This window comes from Suncus etruscus, chromosome 13, assembly GCF_024139225.1.
Source record: "Suncus etruscus isolate mSunEtr1 chromosome 13, mSunEtr1.pri.cur, whole genome shotgun sequence".
In the NCBI taxonomy this organism is placed as follows: domain Eukaryota; kingdom Metazoa; phylum Chordata; class Mammalia; order Eulipotyphla; family Soricidae; genus Suncus; species Suncus etruscus.
This window is the reverse complement of record NC_064860.1, coordinates 79169642-79193762: the sequence shown is the minus strand read 5'-3', so window position 1 is coordinate 79193762 and position 24121 is coordinate 79169642. Positions and strand designations below refer to the sequence as shown.

The window sequence follows — 24121 nt, the reverse complement described above, 5'->3', positions numbered from 1 at the left end:
TTGGGTCACACCAGGAAATGTTCAGGGATCAATCCTGGCAGTGCACAGGTGACTATATGTACTATAGATCAAACCAGTGTTCGATTCCTGCAAAGTGAATGTCTTATTATCTGTGTTATTTCACCCAGTCTTTAGATAAACTGTTGTGATCTCTTTACCTGAATTATTGATAAACATTTTATGTGCTTGTATTCACCCATTTCCCACTATAGTCTTTTCTGAAAAGAGTGATACTTTGAAGATGTAATTGGATTATTTGTGCCTCTATGCCAAGCCCATAAAAGTTTCTATTCTCACCTAGAGAAAACTCAAAATCACTGCAATAATTTCAAAAGCCCACTGTTGCTATTTTATAACTTTTTTTATATCATATGCAACTGTGTCTCAGACCTGCAAGGTACTGATTTAATTGATCTGTGGTGTAGCTTGAATTTAGGATTATTGTTAAAAGTTCTCTTAATTAGATGATTAAAAGACACACATAAAGATTAAAAAATTTCACTCTAATATTTAAACCTCTCCTTGCTTTCCTGCATGAAAGGTCTACCAAACTTCCCTTATAGCCTTTCTTCTCTTAACTGTATATTATAGAGGTCATAAATAATAATAATAATAATGAGAAAATAGCTATGAATCAGCACTCTCCTAGGGGGAAAAAAGGCATGAATTATGAGCTTAAAGACTACTCTGCAGATATATGGCTAAGAAATACTCCTACTGCAGGACAGTGGTATTTACTGTTTTTATACTTAGAATATTTCTCCCAGTTATCCAATTGGTTTATGACTTACTTTCTTCCTAGCTTCATTCAATATTAAGATCTTCCATCTTCACTCTATTTTATTTAATCACTTTATTTTCTATTAATTCTTTATAGTGCCATACCTATTGATACTTGATTTTACTTCTGGGTCTTTGCTTGAGAGTAGCTCCTGCTGGTGCTCAGAGAATCATGCGATGCTGTGAACAGAACTGGGGCCTCCTGCGTACAAAGCATGTCCTCAACTTTTTAAACTGTATCTCTCTGGCCCCTCCATTCAATTTAATACTGAAATGTACTCCACACCCTGTCATTTTTGGTGAGATGCCATTCTACACACAGTCTTCTTGCTCCCAAACTTCCTATCATCTTTCCCAGAGTATATTTGAGGTTTCTTATTCAATCTGATTCTGGCATTTTTCTTTATTAATTTTCTCATATTTTTCTAATGAATAACTCAGAATTTATGAGATTATGATTTACAAATGACAACCTCACAACTCATGAGATTGTGATTTACAAATAATGAATACATATTTTTATCTCTCATGTCAAAGCATTTGGGATGGGAAAAGTTTGCAGCAAAATCATGAGCTGAAATTAGTGATATTGTATAAATTGATTTTGGATTCTAATAAGCAAAGTCAGTGAAACTACCTACACACCCTTCTCCATACATAAATGCACAAACACAGGAACTAAACTACGCTTCCCTTTATAGTAATATCCATCTGGAGAACTGTCCATAAGGAATCATAATTGTACAAGATTTATGAACCTAGCACAGTATCACCAGTCAGCTACCACACCACTGGCACAGTATTGTAATATTGTATTTAGTTGGGCTATCTCTCCTTCGTATATAAAATAGTAAATTGAAGTGATTATCAAATAGTGTGGAGACCAAAGGGAAATCTTTTCTGCCTTCAGTAAAGCACAGAATGCTATTAAGGAGACATGGATGACTCCCCCACTATGCCATGCACTTACTCGCTTCCCCCTTTCTGTGAACATAGAAGTCATGATTATCAAATTCTAAAGCAGCAGTTTGAGAAATGACTTTGCTTTTGAGAATTTGCGATATATGATTTGTGTTTGCCATGGGGAGCACAATATCTGCTATTGGCTGGAGTTTTTAAAGCACTTTGAGCTTTTGGGATAAAAGATTAGAAAGAAAGGTAAAAGTATTAAAGAAGGGTAAAGGAGAGTATTGGTGTTATGATTTTTCTCTCCATTCATACGATATTCACTGTGACAAAAATTCTCTACACAGTTCATAAGGGGAGATGGACTTTTAAGAACTAGTAGGTATTTTGATAAATATTGAGTTTGTGGTTTATGAGACAGCCTTGAATTAAATATTCACTTTATCAATCCAAATGTGTCATAAATTATCCTATAAAATCAGTTTAGTTAATCATTATTACAATAGTATGCAGTAATCTACTAACATCTCCATTTTGTAGGTGAGTAAATAGAGGCACAGAGAAGTTACTCCCCAGTTTAATTTGAAGATGAGTTGAGATAAGATATGCTAAGGTTCTCATAGTAGTAGTGTAATGCAAGAACCATTAACAGAAAATTTGCTTTGTCCCAGAGTCTACAATGGTTTTTTTTCATTGTTCATAGAGTTGAAAAATATTAGCTTATAATACTTTTTTTGGTTGGGAGGAAATACACAGTAGTACTCAGAATTTATTTTTAGATCTGTGCTTAGGGGATCATTTCTAGAAGTACTTGGATTTCATACACAATGCTGGGATTCAAACTAGGGTTGGCTGCATGCAAAGCACATATATGGCTTCACTCCTGCTCTATTTTTGTAGCTCTTAAAATGTTTAATATGCAAGGAGCTGGAGAGATAGTACAGTAGATAAACCATTTGCTCTGAACATAGCTGGCCTGGGTTCAATATCTGACATCTCATATTGTCCCCAAAACAATATTACGGGTAATTCCTGGTGCAGAGCCAGGAGTAATCCCTAACCATCAGTGAATGAGGCCCCCCCTAATTAATATGTGAAATATATTATAATAAATTTTAGAGAGATATTTATAAGTATTTCATTGATAAAATGTCTTTTTGAAGCTAGAATACAGTGGTTAAGGCTCATGCCTGGGTTTAATTTTTGGCACCATATGACTCCCAATCATTTTTTTGGTGCAGCCCTAAAGGTCCCTGAACACAGCTGGTGTGACCCAGATAATTCTTGACTCCACAGTGCCTGTGCAACACAGCATCCTCAGGCCTTTACTTTGAGTACCTGACCTGGTTGACCAATATTGCAGTTCGGACCCCTGGGCATTGTGAACATCACTTAAGAGGCCTCCTGCATCTAAAAAAATAGTTTTTTTAATAATACAGTTTAATACATTCATGATTCAGCAGGATGAAGTATATCTCTCCTAATTTGCTTGTGGCAATTATTTGATCCAGTTTTCAGCATCTTCTCTCTTTTGATAGCGTATTAGCTACATTATCTGTCTTTATATTCAGCTCCAGGATATATTTCCTTAAAAATTTAGGCATCTTTTGATAATAAGTCATTTTGATATATATCTGATAAAATGAGTGTTTGAATAAATATGTGTATTGTATATACCATAGGCAGTCTTGATAAATTATTCTAAAATAATTTATAGGAAAAATGAATATAAGCTATAAAATAACATTCTGAGAATGACAGCAGAAAAGAACAAATAGTTCATGTCCCCAAACACCTATGAGTTTCATTTAGCTTTAAAGAGTGTACTTTTTTGAGAGCATGCATTGTGCCAAGAGTATTGCTCTATAATAACGAGACAATTTTGCTGAATTCAGCTTGTGAAATTGAATCTGGACATCAAATCCACTCACAGTGTAAATATATCATCACTGCTAATATTGAGAGCAGTTGAAAGAAGAGGGCAGCAAATCAAGAAAAAAACCAAATGAATATGAGATCAAGAGAAAAAGATAAAATGCACACAGAATTTGTCAAATAACATGGAACAAAAATAATAAATTTTTAGATTATTTATTTACATGTAAATGAGGATAAAAACCATATAATATTTCAAGTGGTAAGAATACAGTAATTTTGTAAGAAAAATGACTACTTTACTGTAGATATACAAGTAGCAAGCAATATAATTCCAGGTAAATATAAAATCTCAACTAGGCTGAAAAGATTGATCCTAGTGATTATTTTTCTATTTTTCCATTATCAGTAAATATTTTACTGGAATAACAAGTAATGAAGAATTTTAATATACTAAAGTTATTATGAAAGCATTTTAAAACATAACTACATAATGGTTTGAATACCACTATATAGAGAAAATGACTCTTAAGGAGGTCTATTTTTGGTATTTAAAAAAACCTCTGTTGAAGTTTTATTCTTTTTTTTTTATTATTCCTGAATAGTTAGCCAAATGAAAAGCATAAGGGCACTGTAGATAAATTAACTATATTAATACACTCATTGTTGGGAAATATATCAATTTAAAAAGTTATGCATTGCATATAATGTGTAAAATATTTTGAAGTTAAATATGGTAAAGCAAAATACCCTCTTTATAATATAATTTGAAATATATATTAATATGGTAAGGTATTTGTAGGAGAAATACATGATATTTCTTGCATATCTTTCATATGATGAAGTATTTTCATATGGTGCAGTATTTCTCAACTTTTTCTCATCTTTGGTCTATTTTCCATCTTGAATATTTCCTATAACCTCTATCCTACTAGGTTAGACCATAATTTTGGTCCATGGTCCCTAGTTATGTGATTTTGTCCTGTGGCCCCTGTCGAATATCTTGGCATCCATAAGAGAAGACCCATATGGTCCTTGGTTGAGAAATAGCTGCTCTAATCTATCACTGTACTAGATATATACATTTCAGAGAAAATACTACTATACTTCATGAAAATATTTATGAATTACAGTATATAAAAACCAACTTATGATTCATTATTTAAATTTAAAACTTAGAACAGCTTATTTAAATGTCATCAGAATTGAAACCTTACCCGCAAAAAGGAATCTAGGGATCCATTTTCCATATATTCCACCACAATCATTACTGGTCTACCTGCAGAAAAGAGCAAGAATACATTAAATTCAAAGCAATTATAGAAATATATACTGCACTTAGAGATTCCTAGCTGTGATGGCACTTTCCTGATTTATATTTTATTAGCACAACTTGATTTTCAAACATGCCTCTACTAAAGCACTCACACTCTTTATAAGTAACTCTTTGTTCTTTATGTATTTTATGTTTATGTTATCTTTATGTTTATTTATTTTGAGCTCATAAAGGTAATATAAATTACAAAGGAATTAAGCATTTCCTTTTTAAAACCCTACAATAACTTATTTACATTATGTTTTTTTTTTATCTGAAGCTTTCCTTCAAACATAATCCAGTAAAAAACCAAGACTCGAAGCATTTACTTTTGCTGCTATTACAGTGTGACACAACTTCTTTTACAGTGGTGCAGTGATTTTGGCTGAATTACATTAGATCAGGCATTTCTGAAATATTCCTAAGGCAAAACATAAAGGGGAAATGTATAAATTCTTCTTAAAAGACCATAAAGCATCACTTGCAATCTGCTTTTAAGGCATTTTAAGTAGAAAAATGTCACTAGATTGATGAATGCTACAAAGTTGGTGGGATTTGTAATAGTTCTTGATCATCTCTTTATTGGACACTGATTAGATCAACAGAGCAGTGATGGCAGTACATGAAAAATAAGTAATTGATTTTGTAGTCTAAAGCAGAAGCAGAACCAGCAACTGAACACCATTTATTTCTTTTTCTATCATACATATTTGCAATGGTTACCGTTCCCAACACATCTCTATTAGGTAGAATATTCAGCATAAATAACTTTGATTTGTTTCAAAGAAGTGAATCTATTTGTTCTGCCCAATTGCCCATGTTAAAAGATAAACTCATTTCAGATAAATGGAAAATGGTATTTACTCAAAAAATGTATAAAAATCTAGTTTTCACTCTTATTTCTTACTTCTCATTGGAATTTTTATCAACTCAATCTGCACTATGTACAAAGATTTTTCTCATGAGCTTAAAGATAATTTGGAAGGAAATCACATGTATCAGTGATGGTCATATTAGATATCACATTATATTTTATATTTCTTTCATGAACTCAAAGTGTTGGAGGTTATAAAGAGTAACAAAAAAGTTAGCATAATGTCTTCAAGTGCTATATTTTACTTTTTAATTCATATTGCAAAGAAAGAGGTGTTTAAGGCTAAATTTGGTAAAAAAAAAAGTCCCCAAATTTATCATACATATCAGAATCAAAATGTTTTCCATTTTAGTGAACTATACTGTTTCTCAAAGTCATTAATTTCACCCAAAGACAAATAAAAATACCAGAAAATATTGAGTTCTAAAGAACCATAAACTCTATTGTATACTGGGATCTAGATAATTCAGGCCCTAAATTTGAAACTCTGTCATTGAAACTTTTATTTAGCCTTCAGTTTCAGACAACTTGGAGATGCTAACACAAAGCTAGCAGAGAGAGAAAATAAAGCTCCCTTAATCTTATTTAATTTGGACATTTTTGGCTATTCCCAAAAGTTGTCAGAGCTTACACTTGTCTCTGTGATTAGTGGAGCTTGGGGGACCAGTTTTGGTGCTAGGGAATCAATGTGGCATTGTACAAAGGAAGCACTTTAGCAGCTGTACTATTTCTCTAAGCCTTAAAAGATAATTTACATATTTAAATATACAATTTTAAGGAGATAGTACGTGAGACAAAGTATATTCTTTTCATCCAGCTGATCCCAATTCAATCCACAACACCTACATGGTCCCCTGAGAAACACTGGTGAGGTCTGGCCAAACCCTGGTTCTTCAGGGCCTGAGCAACACCACATACTAAAGAGCTCACTTGGATTCGATGGCCAACTACTGTTAGGAGAGAGCTCTAAACCTCACTTCTTGGACCTCCTCCAAGCTCTCCAGCTCCAAGAAAAAAAAATAAAAAAAATTCCGAGACCAATAATAAGGGTTGAGTAATGAAGGCTCATGAATTTAACGGGGGAAATTTGGATCTAACTCTGCTTGAGTCAAACTACTTCCCATCGTCTCAACTTTTCTTTTCTTTTTTTTTTTTTGTTTTTGTTTGTTTGTTTTTGGGTCATACCCAGCAGCCTCAGGGATTTCTCCTGGCTCAACACTCAAAAATCGCTCCTGGCAGGCTTGGGGGACCATATGGGATGCCGGGATTTGAACCACTGACCTGCATGCAAGGCAAACACCTTACGTCCATGCTATCTCTCCAACCCCTCATCTCAAATTTTCAATATACCTTGATCATTGCTACTATATGAACATTCTGACATTTTAAATATATATATATATACAGTTAAAATATGAATGTTAGTCTTAAAATGTTAGTTTTATTAAAATAAAGTCTCATATTGCTACATAGATATTATCATTACCCCTATTATACAATAGAAAATAGTATTCATTCAACTCTTTGCCCAGAGCTAGTAAAAAAACAGGTTTCAGAATGTAAGCATAATATCATGGGAGCAATTACACAATATTTATGAATCAAAACAATATATCTAATTCTTTTCATCATTCCTCTCCAGTGATCGACTTCGTCTTCCTCTTTAGCCTATCATCAGCTCTGCCAGTTGTCATTATTTCCTATACATTTTCAGGCCTGTCTCCTGCCTTTCGTTTTGGCATTAGCCTGCAAGCAAAGATTTTCTCCCTATTTTCTCTCTCCCTAATTTTACCATACACCTACCCAGAGCCCATGCATTGCATGTGTTTCTTGAAAGCCTGTCACATTGATAATTCCAGTAGTCATTGATAATTCCTTTTACATCTTTTGTCAGTACTATAAAATGTGCTACTGTGCGTGCATTTATTTTTTCTTGTCTTCCCATACAGTGTCCCCATGCATATGGTTTCTCAATGTCATTTCCCAACAAAAAGAGCAGAGTACAGGCTTTATAGAGAAAAAAAAAAAAAAGGAGGGGAGATTTTTCTTAATGATCTCACATTTTCTAAGAGTAACATAAACATAACATTTCAGCAGATTCTGATTTATGTGAATACAAAATACTTTGAAATTAGTTCTATCTATATCTCCTTGGGAGATACTTTATTCAGTCTTCTACTTCATCAGTGACAAGCTTCATCTTCTCATTAAGTAGTCAAATGATGACACCCATAGGTGCTTGTGAATTAGAAATTTCACACCTGAGCTCTGCATCTTTTAGATTTTGTGCAGTAGCATCGATTGCAGCAATTGAGAGCAGCTGTTGCTAACCTATGACGTCAGATATGAAAGAATAGTGTTTCTATCTACCCTGTGATTTGTTTCCTACTAGTTTTCTTAAAGAAAGTCAGTTCTAGTGTAAAGATTAAAAGCAATTTTAGATTTTACAAATACTTTTTATAGTCAACAAATATAAATAATTGTAAACTATAAAAAGATGGTATTCAGCATGTGTATAGTGAGGAGAAAAAAAGACTATTGGTAACCTCTCTTTATGTCCCCTTTCAATATATACAAACATTTCACATGACATTGTGCTATTGAAAAATATATTTTGAGGTAAGTTATTCTCTTGTATGTTCATAATATTTTATTTTACCTTTTTAAAAATAATTTTAGGTCTAAGTGCTTTATGTTACAGAATAAACAATGTTGGCATGGTACAAACTCAATGGACAAACTATAGAGTCTTTGAAAATAAGTCAAGTCTCAAAATCCCCATCTATATTTTAGAAGTCTTATTAGTTTAAGTGCCACAAAATAAATTTATGTAGCTTTCTTTAAAAGCTACATAAGCCTAGCAATGTCTTTTAGATAATTTTAATTACATTGGAATTATGATCCTCCATGAAATCACATATTTGTATTCTGAATACAATAAGTCACAAAATTGCATATCATCTTTTATTTTACATTCTAAGAAAGAACAACTTTTTCTTTAATTGGAATTTTTAAAGAATATTAAATATCTTCCAAATTTGTAGTTTCCCAGTGATTAGGATGGTTTTATATAGGCGGTATAGTATGATGTCACATTATAAGATAATCTCTTTTTGTGGAGTTCTTGAAAACAAAGGAAACATAATTTTTAACATAAACCAGGGAAATGGTTTGTAGCAAATCACCAAAATCAACAAAATAATGTTAATATTACTTTTGTTTTAGGCATCAAAGTTGTGTTAAAAAAGGTGAAAAGAGGTTTTCTCTCATAAAACTGAAAAGTTTATTCTGAGTGTAGCATTTTGTATTTATTGGAATAATTTTAGTCGGTAATGTTAAATCTAGACAAACATAAGCCACCTCAAAATTTTATTCAAGGTTAAAGTATTTGCTCACTTATTGTCAGATTTATATTTTGTTCAAAAAGTAATATTCGGAGGATGATAACATTGATTGACAGCTTGCTATATTATTTTCTCCTAGAATGAATTCAGTTATTTTTAGAACTTAATAACTTTTCCCTCCTCCTTTTTATGATAAAGAGATGGTAAACTATAATTATAATATCAAATATTTTGATAATAAATGAAATAATTTTATTATCTCTTTAAGTAATCTGAGAAATATGACTGAAATACATTTGAAGAAATATGAAACTTCCTGAATAATTTTTACTTAACTTGGGTAAAAATTGGAGAAAATTTTTTCATATATTGTTTCCCAGTGGTTAATAGATCATATTACAAATAAATCTTATTCTCAGTGGTTTTGAATAAAAAAATTTGACCAAATCAACTTTCCTTTCATCTCCTTCCAATAATCCTATTTTATTCTTATGGAACATTAAATGGAAAGAACAACAAAAATAATCAGTAATTTAGTATGGGGGCTAATACCCTCCCTGTTTGAAGCTTGCATTACTTGGGGTTTTATTTGCTGCAGAATTAAAGACTAAACTGGCTTTGCAATTAAGTTTCTTTACAATTTATCATTGTTCCTATGTCATTAGTGATAGATATCTCCCCAGTTTTTCTACACTTGTTGTGAAATTTTCCCCACCCCATCAGCTTTTACAATTTTTATAGGATAATCACAATTGCCTATGCAGTTTCTCTCTCCTCTCCTCTCCTCTCCTCTCCTCTCCTCTCCTCTCCTCTCCTCTCCTCTCCTCTCCTCTCCTCTCCTCTCCTCTCCTCTCCTCTCCTCTCCTCTCCTCTCCTCTCCTCTCCTCTCCCCTCCCCTCCCCTCCCCTCCCCTCCCCTCCCCTCCCCTCCCCTCCCCTCCCCTCCCCTCCTCTCCTCTCCTCTCCCCTCCCCTCCCCTCTCTCTCTGTTTCTCTGTCTCTCTCTCTGTCTCTCTGTCTCTCTCTGTCTCTCTCTGTCTCTCTGTCTCTCTCTCTGTCTCTCTCTGTCTCTCTCTGTCTCTCTCTGTCTCTCTCTGTCTCTCTCTGTCTCTCTCTCTCTCTCTCTCTCTCTCTCTCTCTGTTCTCCACCCCTTTCCTTCTAAGACAAGTTTAGGAGGCCAGGAAACCTCTTTACCAATGAGGCCTAATGGTTCAGTGCTTTACCTGGCAATGAGATACTTCTTGGGTCTAGTGGTACTGGGGGTCATTAGGGCCACCCTGGGATGATAGCCAGAGGTACTTTGGGGGAAGATTCCATACTTGGGATCAAACTTGAACCTTGATTTACCTCTTGATAACCTTTTTTCTTAAATTCTTCCTTTTCTTTCGCTTTGTGAACTAACTATACCCACTATTTGGCTGATATTTAGCAAAAAAGCATTTTATAAGTAAAGTCATTTCTATCAGACCGTTGTGTTTCTTTATGCAATCATTCTCGAACACCATTGGCCCCAGAGTATACTACAAGTAGAAAAGAAGAAATTGTGATACACACAAAAGCTTATGTTCTCTTCTATACTTAAGTGAGACCTGCAGCAACAAATACAGCTGTTTAGATTGTGTAGGCTCTTTATAAATGTCTATAATAATATTTAAATGCTTTTATCCACATAAACAGGTGCAGAATGTGTTTGGAATACATGAACTTCCACTAAAATTTTTAGTGTCTATTTTTTTTTTTTTTTTGGTTTTTGGGCCACACATGGCAGTGCTTGGGTTACTCTTGGCTCTATGCTCAGAAATCATTCCTAGCTCGCTTGGGGGCATATGGAATGTTGGGTATAGAACCTGAGTGTGTCTAGGCCAGCTGCTTGCAAGGCAAACTGCCCTACCACTGTATTATCACTCTAGCCCCCAATGTCTTAATCTTAATATGTCTATAATAACTCTTTAAGCTGTTCAGAGTGGTTCTTAGAGACATAGGTTGGTTGCCCAGGTTTTGCATCACAGTCTTATATTAGACTCTAGATATAGTGCTCCTTAAGATAATGTCTTGACAAATATTCTATTCTATCCTTTTTCCATTTGATTAGGCCTGTTAACATGATCTAATGTTTAAGACCACAGATAACATTAGAATAGACAACTGCATGCCACAGATTCTTGCTATAGTGCTCATTCATGGAGTATGTTATTGCAATTTATTTTCAATTTACTAGTATATCTTAATGCCATGATTTTAATTTGCTTTCAAGAAATAAACCTAGATGCTCAAGACCTATTTGGTGATGCTTCATGATGTAAACTCCTATTTCAGTGCTCATTACTATGTTTTTTAGTATTCTAGACTTAAAAATTCTGATTATTTTAAGAATGCTTTATTTATAATTTAACCCAGGAAGCTTTTCTTCAGTAAAGTTAACCTTACTAATTTGCCTAGGAAATGGAAAACCTTTCCATCTGACTGGCTAGCTCTATATTTTTTAGGCTTTCTGACTCATTCCATCTGGGTCAGTTTTATCAACTGTAATCTATGGATTCATCTACATTGTCTGTCGATGTATGTTTGAGTATAACTGTTGGACACCACAATGTCTGTCTGTACTGTACATAGAGTCTGTCTATGTTGTATATAGTCCTTTCCCATTATATATAACCATTACCCACCCCTTACCTCTTTAAAAATCCTTTTCTATCCTTTCACTCTCTCACACCTGATCTGTTATTTCCTCCTATTTAAACCTTTATACCTTAATTCCTCAGGAACAAGAACCCCCCCCCCCCCAACACTCCAGCCAGCTGCCAACCAGCTTCCAAGGTGAAAAGACATGTTTTACAGCCTGCCTTCCTCCATCCGGAGAAGAAATTGCTGTCACTTGCTGCTGCTAATTTGCTTTTGATGACCCCTTTTCTCTCACCTCCCTTCCCTGTGGACTGTTGCTCACTACGGGATTCAACTTTCGAGAGACCCTCAGCTTGAGGAAATTTCCTGATCCTTGACTGTTGGGAGCAGTTTTTCAGACTCCATAAGACCACATTGCAGGCCAAAGTTTTGCTCTGGATTTATCCTCTCCCACAGGCTAATTCAAAAGACTTAAAGGGGATATGCTTATTTCCTTCATATATTTCTTTAGATATATGTCCTTAATAGATATAATTCTTCTTTTTTTTTTTTTTTTTTGGTTTTTGGGTCACAGCCGGCAGCGCTCTGAGGCTACTCCTGGCTCTATGCTCAGAAATCATCCCCGGCATGCTGGAGGGACCACATGGGATGCCGAGACTCGAACCACTGGCCTTCTGCACGCAAGGCAAATGCCTTCCCGCTATGCTATCTCTCCGGCCCCAGATATAATTTTTATTGTGTATTTCCTTATGTGGATGTAGTTTTTCCCATTCCTTTTTTGGATTTGTTTAGTAGGAAATTCTAGTAGATAAGTTTCTCTCGGGTTCTGAGTTCATTTTAGAACCATGTTATAGGAATTGTTTAGCTTGTTATTTTTATCTCCATTGCACCAGTAGCACCATGTGCCATTGTTCCTTTTTTCATAGGCAAATTAAAATGGTGGAAATCTTATGTATAGAAAAAAGTTCTTATCTAATATAGAGAAACTCATAAAGTTTATATTGCAGCGGCAGGGAGGGAGACTTTTATCCTGAACATTTGTCACAGTGACTTGACTTAGGCTTCAATAGATTGGCCATTCAATCCTGAATGTTGGATACCACCTTTGGAACCAGCACTGTTTTCTGCATCAGCACCAGGAATTTAACTTCTACTGGAAAGGCCCAAATGGTGTCTTGACACTGACTTGCTCCAGAATGGGTTCATATGATACCTTGATGACTTGGAGAGAGAGCAACAATATGCCTTTTTTTTTTTGGTTTTTGAATCACACCCGGCAGTGCTCAGGTGTTACTCCCAGCTCTACGCTCAGAAATTGCTCCCGGCAGGCTCTGGGAACCATATGGGATCTTGGGATTTGAACCGCAGTCATTCTGCATGAAAGGCAAATGCCCTGCCTTCGTGATATCTCTCCTGCCCCAAGACAGGTTTACCTGCACAGCCACCTAATGGTGAAATGAAATCAGAAAACACTTCATGACACCCTGACTTCAGCATAGGATCTGTGCAAAAACCATGATCTCTAATTACAGAAACCTGACTATGACTACTGTGATTGAGGAGAATTTTTCCTGTGATCATAAAGAAATACTTTGGAGTTAGACAATTTCATATGCCCAGAACTTGTTGTTGGTCTTGTGGCATGATGCTTCATGGGTAGGTTCTCCTTTTTAAGCCAAAGGTTTTTCCTTTCTTTTTATTTTAACCAACTTTTGTTGTGTCTATGCAAAAATCTGTCACACCCTTTTTTCATTTTTATTTTGTATCTTTTAAATAAGGTCTATGTATTTTCATAGAGCCTTGGGACATGGATTACTTTGTTTTACCTCATATTTCTGCATTTTTTGTATACAATTAAGAAGAGAAAAGAAGAAAGGATGGGGGACAAGGGCCAAGTTATCTCAGGTACATTGCTGGAGAGAAAAAAGGACAGAACTAAAGATAAAGCCAAAGTCAACAACAACAGACTCAAGAGACCTAAACTTTAACAATCTAAATTAAATGGGACTCTCTTAATCTAGAAGACCAGGGACAAAGGATGGTGGGATAGGATCCACTCTAGGATCATTGTCAGAGGGAGGTCGACACTGCTGGTGGGAATCATCCTATACCCTGTCTATCTGAAATTAAACTATGAAGGACTTTGTAGACAACAATTGTTTCAAAAAATAAAATAAAATAAAACAAAAAATAATTTCTATACTATATTATGATGTTTATATAAAAATTCTCATATCCTATGGCAAAGTACAAAAGATTTCTACTTCTATGTTTTATAAAATTCAATAAATTAATAGATTTTTTTTGTTTGTTTTTAGATCACACACCCAGTAATTCTGAGGGGTTACACCTGGTTCTGCACTTAAGAATTACTCCTGTCTTGGCTCAGAACCATATTAGGTGACAGGAATCGCACCTGAATTGGCTACATGCAAGACAAGGTGCTACCCACTTTATTATATCTTTAGTCCCTAAATTCCTAGTTTTAGCAATAATCATTTTGTTATCACCATTTTTCTAGAGCAAAATAATCAAAATGAATATTTTCTTAATTAAGCAATAAATTATAATTGACTTTTTAAAGTAGCTTTTTGAGGAATACATTTTTATTCTTATCTAATAAGCTATGAGCCATCTTTTGTACTCTTATGTATAGGCCACATATAACATGTAACACATGTAACAATAGGTCTTTGGAAAATTTGGAATTGATATTTTGGGAGAATACTGTAAAGTTAATATAAAGACACATTTCTAACTCCTGAAATTGTAACTTTAGAACTCTATGAAAATTTGCATATCTCTATAATTATTACATCAATCTTGTTTCAATATTTCTTTTAAATTTATTTTACTTTATTAATTTAGAAATGATCCAAATTAAACAAGAATAAAAGAAATGATTTAAACAGGGTAGCAGGCTTAGCAAAGTGAGCCAGAAAGAGATACTAGTTTATCCCACTCATCCTTATAGTGTAAAGAAATAAGAAAGAGGCAATACAGTGATCCATGAAAACAAATCCTGAGATAGGCAAACAGAATGGAAAAGTGCCAAGCAGAAATGAGTCTAGGGAAGAAGAGAGCCTATACAAATGGAATTGGTATGAAATAGTGGTGCAGTAATATTTTATGCATAAATGAATGATATTAACTCTATCAGAAGCCCTCATTGCTCAAAAATCAGAAAAGCCAGAGTGAACAAGGAGAAGGTGCTTGCTTCCCCTTGAGAAGCTGACACTGGTTTATTCCTTGACATTACCAGGTGTTACTACTGAGCCCCAAAGGAGCTGTAGGTTCACCAACAACATCATTCATGTTTTTTTTTGAAGAATTAACCCCCCCTCCATAGAAGTTATATAAATATAGAGAGGCAAAAAAAGATACCCTGAGGGGATGCTAAACAATTATTTTATTCAGTGATAAATTCAGAGAGATGGTCAGCATTTTGAAACCAGTGGCATTTCTTAACCTCGATTTGTTTTGATTAAATAGAAAGTATGATGCTAAAAAATTAAACATAATCTTCCTGCATCTTCCAGATAGCAGCAGTATAGCATCTGCATCAATTATCTTCAGTAATATTCAGTAATGTTCTTCTTTACACTGAAAATTACCATATGGGCAAAAATATTTCTTGACAAAAGAATCTTGTTGACAATGAAAGTTACTCCCAAAATGCTGACTGTGTTTTTATTATGGTATTAGCCATAATAAAAAAAATTAATAAGATTGGAGTTTTAAGGCATGCTTTTTCTAATTTTTAGCATTCACACATTTGTAAAAGTAGTATGATAATAATCATATTAAAGGCATGCTTTAAATTATTTGATTTATGACTTTTTACTATTATGAAAGAAATAACTGATAATGTCATAATAAAAAGGACAATTACATAATTAAATAAATAATGAGCAAAACACCTGGCTGAATTCTTGAGAATTGGAATGCTGTGTAAAATTTAAATTAAAATGGAATTAAACTGTTTGTCATGTACAAAATTTCATGCTGCCTTTGTTCATGGTTTTTACACAAAAGTCTTTTTTTTTGCAGATATCTTAAAACCAGTATTCTATTTACATCAGCACATATTTAATGTGGCTACCTTTTAAAATTAAGTTACTCAGGGTGCCATATACTTATCTAAGGGTTTTTAATATGTTAACTCATTTAATCCTCAGATTACCTTTTGTAGTGACTAGAATTGCTAGTTCAATTCCACAGGTATGATTACCAGTGCAAGGGAAGTTTAAGCAACTTATCCAAGGATACACAGTGAACAATAGTTGGATGGGATTTAAATCTACAAATTGTTTCTGAGTCTGCATGCCTGATTATCATGTTTGCTCCGAATAATAACTGGATTTCCATTAGTAATTTGGAAAATATGAGGTATGTCCTTAGAGCTCTTTGCTTCACTGTAGAAACGTAATCCTGGGAAGGGTTTGTTGCTCTTAAAAACTTCTATTTTTGCTAAGTTCTAGAATTTTATTTTTTAATTAAAATAATTTATTTTTATTGATTTTATTAGTATATGTTTATTAGAATCGCTCTTTTAGTTTACCTACTAGTATTATACTTTACGTTATCAATATGCATAATTACTTTATTCAAACATCACCAATGTGCCACAAATCTATTCTTGAAAGGTGCCTTGTACCGCCACTAGTAAGAACGCACACACACACCTATACCCACTACTTGTTAATAAGTTTTTCAATTTAAGGTCAGTGTTTGGCATTATTACTGCTATTCTCATATTTTTAGACAATGGCCTCTATTAGTCTATGGACATAGAAAATATGTACTAAATTAGCTAACTGGAAAAATCTCCACATTTTGTTTTTCCTATGCTCTAAACAGCAATGTGGCATTCTAATTTAATAAATCTTTTTTGTTTGTTTTTGTTTTTGGGCCACACCCAGTAGCACTCAAGGGTTACTCCTGGAACTGTGCTCAGAAATAGCTCCTGGCAGGTTTGGGGGACCATATGGGATGCTGGGGATCAAAACCAGGTTTGTCTGAATCAGCTACATGCAAGGCAAGTGCCCTACAGCTGTGCTATCATTCCAGCCACTAATTTTAAAAATTCTTAACAAATTAGCTTTAATTTAAATTATCTTATTATTTTTGTAAGAAAGCAAACCTTTAAAACTTCATTATATGCTCACAAATACCTCTTCACTTTTTTAAAGTTTGTTTTATGTAATACCCAGTGGTTATCAGGACTTCTTCCTGGCTTTATACTCAGGGATAACTCTTTCAGAGGAACATATGTAGTGCTAGAATTCATAAAGGCATCAGCTTTAAAGACTTAGTACTTTTTTACTATCTATAGCCCTATAAGTGTATATCTCTTAAAATCTTTTACTTTCCCTTGACTCTTTTTATTTATGTTCTTAAGCTGCTGAAAAGCAAAGGGAAAGCATATTTGCTACCCTATTGAAATCACTGTAGCTCCCTGTAGAGAAAGAGGCTTTTAAGGAGCTCAGTTTTTTTTTTCTCATTTTTAGTGCCGCCTAATTTTAATCCATGTGTTTTGTGGGTTTGATGCTACACCCTGTCTAGTTATGAAAGAGGTGTGGAAAATCGTAAATGAAGAAGAGAAAGTAATAGGTCCTCTGAAATGACTCCTGAAACTTATTTATTCCATCCTCCCTCAACTTCACCTACCCAATTTTCTTTTAATTTACATTCCCAAGTAGTCCTAGATAAGACACTAACCCCAATCTGAGAGAAAAAAATATATTGACAGTAAATTAACTGTTTTTAAGGGATTACTAGCTCTGAACTAGAAACTGAATATTTTTATTTTCTTATACAATTTCTTGTTCTGTTGAATATTGGACTGCAAGTGGAGATCGATTAAATTTTAGTTTGATAACATTTTCGCATAATGATTTAAAGGATGAAAGTTTTGCAGGTGAAAATTTGGATGTAAATGTACATATGTTAAAACAGTAATAAACATTTTTGCACTAAAAATTACACTGGAGGTGATGACACATTCAGATTAACACATTTTGGGGCGAGAGCATCAATCATATTTACCAGTAGCATTTCAGAAGCTGACTTCAAATGTATCTTATATTTGATAAAGGTAATCAAATAGTCAGGTTTGGGGTCATTTGAATAATTCACTGATAAAAAAATCACAAAAAATTAAAAAAAAAATCTCTACACACACATATATCATTATCTTTGGCCACACCCAGTGATACTTATGGCTCTGCACAAAGAATTACTTCTGTCTGGTGGTGCTTAGGGAACCATGTGGGTGCCAAAAATTAAATCCAGAAATTCTGCATTTAAGGTATTTAAGGCAATTTCCTTACCCATTGCATTATCCATCCCCAAGACAGAATATATTTAATGTATATTAACTACATAAGGTTATTTATGTCGAGACTAAAATTAATAGACCAAACATTTGCTAAATGAATTATGCATATAGCACAAACACCTTCACTGATTTTTCTCCTGAGAGTTATTACTTGTTATTTAATCTTTTATGCAATTATTTTTTGTAGGTTGAGTTATATATTTTATTTATCCTAAGAAAGAAAAAAATTGTGTTTGTAAGGAACTATAAATTCTAAGATATTTATATCAAACATTTTTTAGAATGTACAACTAAAATCCAACTTAATATGGTAAATGCAAACTACACATGACACTATATTGTATTGAACAAAATAGCATTCTCCTTGTTATTATGAAATATAATTAGAGTTCCTAATTCTTAGAACTTACTTCTTAATCTTTCTTATATGTATAATGAGTAACTTAGAAAGGGATATCCTACATCTTGTTGACTTAAAACAAGGTGCTATAGACTATGGGAAATTATTTTAAGTGCAGAAGGAATAATAAAATTGAGGTCAAAAAGATATAATTTGTTAGAATCCGGTGTTCATAAGCATGTAGATAAAATGACTATTTTTTTCATTGTCAATCTATAGAACAATATTTGATAAGAGTTGTTTCTCAAAAACGCTATTTTTATAAATAAATGAGAACATAAAGTAAAAATTTCCCATTTCCTTTTATTTATTTATTTATTTATTTATTTATTTATTTATTTATTTATTTATTTATTTATTTATTTATTTTTTAGGCTTTTATTCCCCCAGTATATGAACCAGTATATGAACCCGTTTTAGTTCTACAGGGCCATGGTAAGGATACCAAAGAACAGTTTCAAAAACACATTCCCTGGACAATTTAAAGCAAGTTCTAACTGTCCCATCAATCTTCTAGATTAGAGAGTCAAGTTTAAGGATCAGAAGTGAAAGAGCCTGTGCATCTTTTCTGCAATTCTTACTAAAGGTTGCATTTTAAAAAGTGTCCAACACTGCCAATACATTCTCTGTTAGATTATCTGTTGAATAGAACTCTGAAAATCTAACACTGTGCTACAGAGCAACTTCCCCTGTACTTTTATTCTACAAGGTGGAATAATGAACACTGAGAAGAGACATGTTTTACAACAAGGTTGCCTATCCCTATTTTATTTATGTTCTTAAGCTGCCGAGAAGCAAAGGGAAAGCATATTTGCTACCCTATTGAAATCACTGTAGCTCCCTGGAGAGAAAGAGGCATTTGAGGAGCTCAGTTTTCTTCTCATTTCCAGTGCTGGTAAAATGCATTGATAAAACAATCCCAAACAATACACAGATTAGATATTGATTCACAGGGAGACTGACTCAGTTAATTTCGCAAGTTGTGTAAAGTTTCTCAGAATTTTTCTCTGTAAGAAGAAAATGAATCTTAGATAAATCATTTGAAAGTGCTGATAATTTATTTAAATGGAACCAGAATCGATGTTACAATATGTAATAAAATCAGATAAACAATTAATTATAAAGATCACCAGAGGACAGGTATGTTCTTAATGGAAAATTTAAATTCATATGATTTATGTATAGATATGGTCTTGAGTTTTTAAATCAAACTTATTTAAATAAAATTGAGATAAAATAACTTATGCTAATAATGAAGCATAGCTAAGGTCAAAGGCCAAAACTTTAAAAAATTGAGATATAGCTAAAATTAGTAAAAAAAAGAAATACAACCCTGGAATTAGTTAAAGGGTTTTAAAACATTTTCTGTGCATTTTGGCAGAAAAAATAGAATTCTTTTAGTAAATGTTTAAGAGATTCATATAAAATATATCCTGAAAATACATTATGTATCAGGAAGAAAGTCTGTAATTTTTGGCCAAAAGGCAAAATGTAGTCAAAAAGGAGTCTTAGTCAATGAACTGTATATCCAATATCAGGACTATCTTCCAAAAGAGATCTCCAACTAATGAACCCTGAGATTGATTAAAGACTTCATAAACTGAGTGTCATCTGAAGCTTTAAGTTATATCCTTAAATTTGTATATCCCCCTATATTACTTTTCTCGTTCCTAGTGCTAGAAGCTATCCTCTACCAGCTTTTAATCATTTTCTAATTTTTTGTGAGATTCTCCTCATGTAAATCAAAGAACTGAAGAATCCATGCTGTGTGGAATCACTGATTGAAAGCAATAAGTGTATTGAAACCCATATCAAGGTATTGATAGTATCTAGTTTATCTCTCTTATACTGGTTTTAGAGACTATCAATATAGCCCTACAGGTCTTTTTTTTTTTTTTTTTTTACTTAATACTCTAACCTAGCATTGTTTTGCAAAATTCTTAAAGAGATTGTTTGTAGGTATAGAGATACCATGATACTTTCCTTGGCTTTTATTGGTTGGATCTATTATCTTTGTGTCATGTTATCAGAGACCATTGGTCATATGCCTCTACTCTGTTCTGAATTGGATTAATCTTAGCCTCATGCCCAGTCCTGCTGCAAAGTCCCTCTACTAGTTCTTAAATAATTTCCATTACTTAGGGTTTTTTTTCCCTGAAGCCTACAGCTGCATAAACTTTATAGAGAAGATCTTTAGGGAAAATCATGCAGATGGGTGTTGAGGCTCCACTGAGGTTTGAAATAAAGCAATTGGTGAGAAATAGAGACTATGAGTTATGATAATCAATTATTTCACAAGTGACAGAAAACTGACCAAAACATATAAGCTATAGAAATTTTGCTGATAATACATAATCAATATAAACTATTTTCAGAATAATTACCATATTATAGTTATTCCTTTGTATATATAAATCTATTCACTTATAACTAAAAATTTACTATAAAACTAGTTTTGGAAATCACTCTAATGTTTGGAACTTATATATAAGTATATATATAAACAACATATTATCAAATAGTTAGTGCCCTGATGGGATAGAAAAGGAAATTTCCTGAAGTGAATCAGGGAAACTTATATTTACTTCCTAATAATTTCCATTTTTAGTGACTTTTTGACTTTGCTTCTCTTTTTTTTCATACATGGTAAACATGTGGACCTGTGGAGAGGTAGAGTCTTTCATAAGGTGAGTTGCCAGTGAAATTGATATGTATAGTCGGTACTCAAAGGCAGTGAGTGGTTCTTGGCTTTTTCATGACTGAATCCCTTATGACATGTTACTTTACTGTATTCCTCTATTCTGCTATAGTTTGGTCTCATTATCTCATACCTTGCTTCTCTCTTAATCACATTTTTTGAGGGGGTCACACCCAGCAGTGCTCAGGGGTTACTCCTGGCTCTGTGCTCAGAAATCGCTCCTGGCAGGCACAGGGGACCATTATGGGATGCCAGTGTTCAAACCACTATCTGTCCTGGATTGGCTGCTTGCAAGGCAAACACCTTAGCGCTGTGCTATCTCTCTGGCCCTCTTATTCACTATTTCATCTGTTGCCACCTTGAAAAAGTCTTGGATACACAGGGAGGACACAGAGCCCTCAGTTGAGTAACTCTGCTCTCAGGCATATAAAGAAAAATTCACTCCTACTTTCAAATACTATTTTACTACAGAATTACATCCAACAGTAACAAGATGGATCAAAGAAAAAGAACATTCATTAGTATATTGAATAATATATTTGCTAAAATATTCAGAAGAAGGATTAAGAGTTTTAAAGTAGTAAAATTTTATTATAATAGAAACAGTGGGTGAAAATAATTACAGTTATGTAATTTTGATTCTTCCCTTCATCCCCCATCTTCATCTTTCAGCTCCTTGCCCCCCACCTTTTCCTTCCTTCTCTACTTGAACTTTGCTACTTCATGGGGTTAAAGACATCACACACACACACACACACACACACACATATATATATATATATATATATATATATGCTTGCATATAGCCCTTAACTTTTAGCCAGAAATTTCATGGTTTTTCTTTATTTAAATACTACTAATAAAATATCCCTTGGGTCACTCTAGAAATAAGAGTTAATATAAACCAATTGAAAATTGTTAGAAAATAGATATCAGGTTTATTTGCTCTCCAGACCTTATCATTTTCTTATTAGAATCAGTATAAAAATATTGCTCTTAGACTAGTATCGTGTAAATTTAAAGGAACAATTTTCTATAAGACACTGTCATATTATAACTTAGATTTTATTTAGTAATTAGGATCAAACAAATATACTGATTCTTTGAATGACATAGCAAATATCTCATGACAACCTTAAAATACTGTGACCTAGTCAAGTGGTAGAAGTCAATTAAATCGCTGTCCACTGAATATGAACCTTAGGCCAAGTATTCAAAATTCCTTGGTATTGAGCAAGGGAGAAACTGCTTTATGCCTTCAAACTGATGATTATATCTGGAGGGGTTGAGTGCAGCTCTTAAATAATAAGAAATACTTTTAATTTTTTTTAATATGAAACAAATCTGCATAACTTTCCTTCTCTTTATAAAATTCTAAAGGAAATTTCTGTAAAGCATGCTCTAATTGAATAGAAGTCAATGTGGCCTTTGACACCCCCATAACCATTACTGTACAGTAACAGAAAAAGCATAAAGGGATCACTTATCAATGTGATATAAATCAGGAAAAGCATGAGTTGAGTCAAGTTCAGTTTGAGAGAACATGTATAAATTTAGATCTATACATTTTATTTTGCTTTTGTTTTTGTTTTTGGGTCACACCTGGTGGCGTTTAGGGGTTACTCCTGGCTCTATGCTCAGAAATCACTCCTGGCAGGGTTGGGGGACAAGATGGGATGCCGGGATTCGAACCACCATCGTTTTGTATGCAAGGCAAATGCTCTACCTCCATGCTATCTCTCCGGCCCCTAGATCCATACATTTTTTGTGGTTTTTGGGTCACACCCGGCAGTTATTCCTGGCTCCATGCTCAGAAATTGCTCCTGGCAGGCACAGGGGACCATATGGGACACCAGGATTCGAACCAATGACCTCCTGCATGAAAGGCAAACGCCTTACCTCCATGCTATCTCTCCAGCCCCGATCCATACATTTTTAAAGCAATTTTGTTACACCTGATTTGCATGTAAGTCATGAAAACTGAATCAAGTTTTCTCTCTTCTATAAGTTAGAGAAAAATTTGGCTTATAGCCTAGAATAGCGGGTTAGAGTGTCCTTTTAGATTCCTATGGGAAGTTACTGTGTATGTATATTATAAAAACATAAACTTGATTCTGTCATTCTTCATGGCTAAATAATAAGAACTTTTTTTTTAAATAGCAGTCAGCTAAGTCACTACTGTATTTTGTAATGCGATTTTTACTAAACATACAAATCCATTAAGAATTGTCATTAGGAGTTAAAAGTTAGGTCTTTATGTCATGCCATATCTGTCAGACCTTTTTTTCCTGCTTACTGTAATACCAATATTTATATAGGAATTAAATTTTTATATTTGAAATGAACTCTGTTAATATACCATATATAGATTTTGATTCCCAATTCTTTTCAACAAAACAACCAAAGTCTGTGCTAATGATAAGGTTTTGTTATTTATTTATTTTTTTTTCCTTTTTGGAGGTCACATCAACTGAGTAAGTACTCAAGGCTTACACCTGGCTCAGTGCTCAGGAATTACTCCTGGCAAGTTTGGGGGACTGAATGAGAAAACAGGAAGAACCTAGACTGATTGTGCCCAAGGCAAGATGCCCTACCTGCTGTTTTATCATTCCAGTCTCTGGATAATCATTATTTTTAGGGATAATTAACAGTGATAAAAACTCATTACTATTAATGGAACTAATTCACAATTTACATAATTTTGTTTCCACTATTGTTTGCCACAAAATCTCCAAACACTTCAAGATTTAGATACTAATAAAAACTAAGTGATACTGAAGCATGTTTCTGACTTGTTACTTTTTCTATGCTCTAATTATTTAGGTAAATTCAATTGAAAACCAAAATAAAATGGGGAGGGCTGGAGTGATAGCACAACAGGTAGGGTGTTTGCTTCGCATGCAGCCAGGAGAGACCTGATGAGTGTTCGATTCCTGGCATCCCATATGGTCCCCCAAGCTGCCAAGAG

At 33.7% G+C, this 24121-nt stretch overlaps 1 protein-coding gene across 1 annotated transcript in view; it reads right to left on the bottom strand.

The window, feature by feature from the left end:
- Positions 1–24121, bottom strand: part of EPHA6 (EPH receptor A6) — a 973333-nt gene that overhangs the window by 174280 nt on the left and 774932 nt on the right. Inside the window, exon 13 of the mRNA XM_049785675.1 lies at positions 4779–4840. Within this exon, the coding sequence (XP_049641632.1) occupies positions 4779–4840 (62 nt within the window). The remainder of the gene's footprint in view (positions 1–4778; positions 4841–24121) is intronic.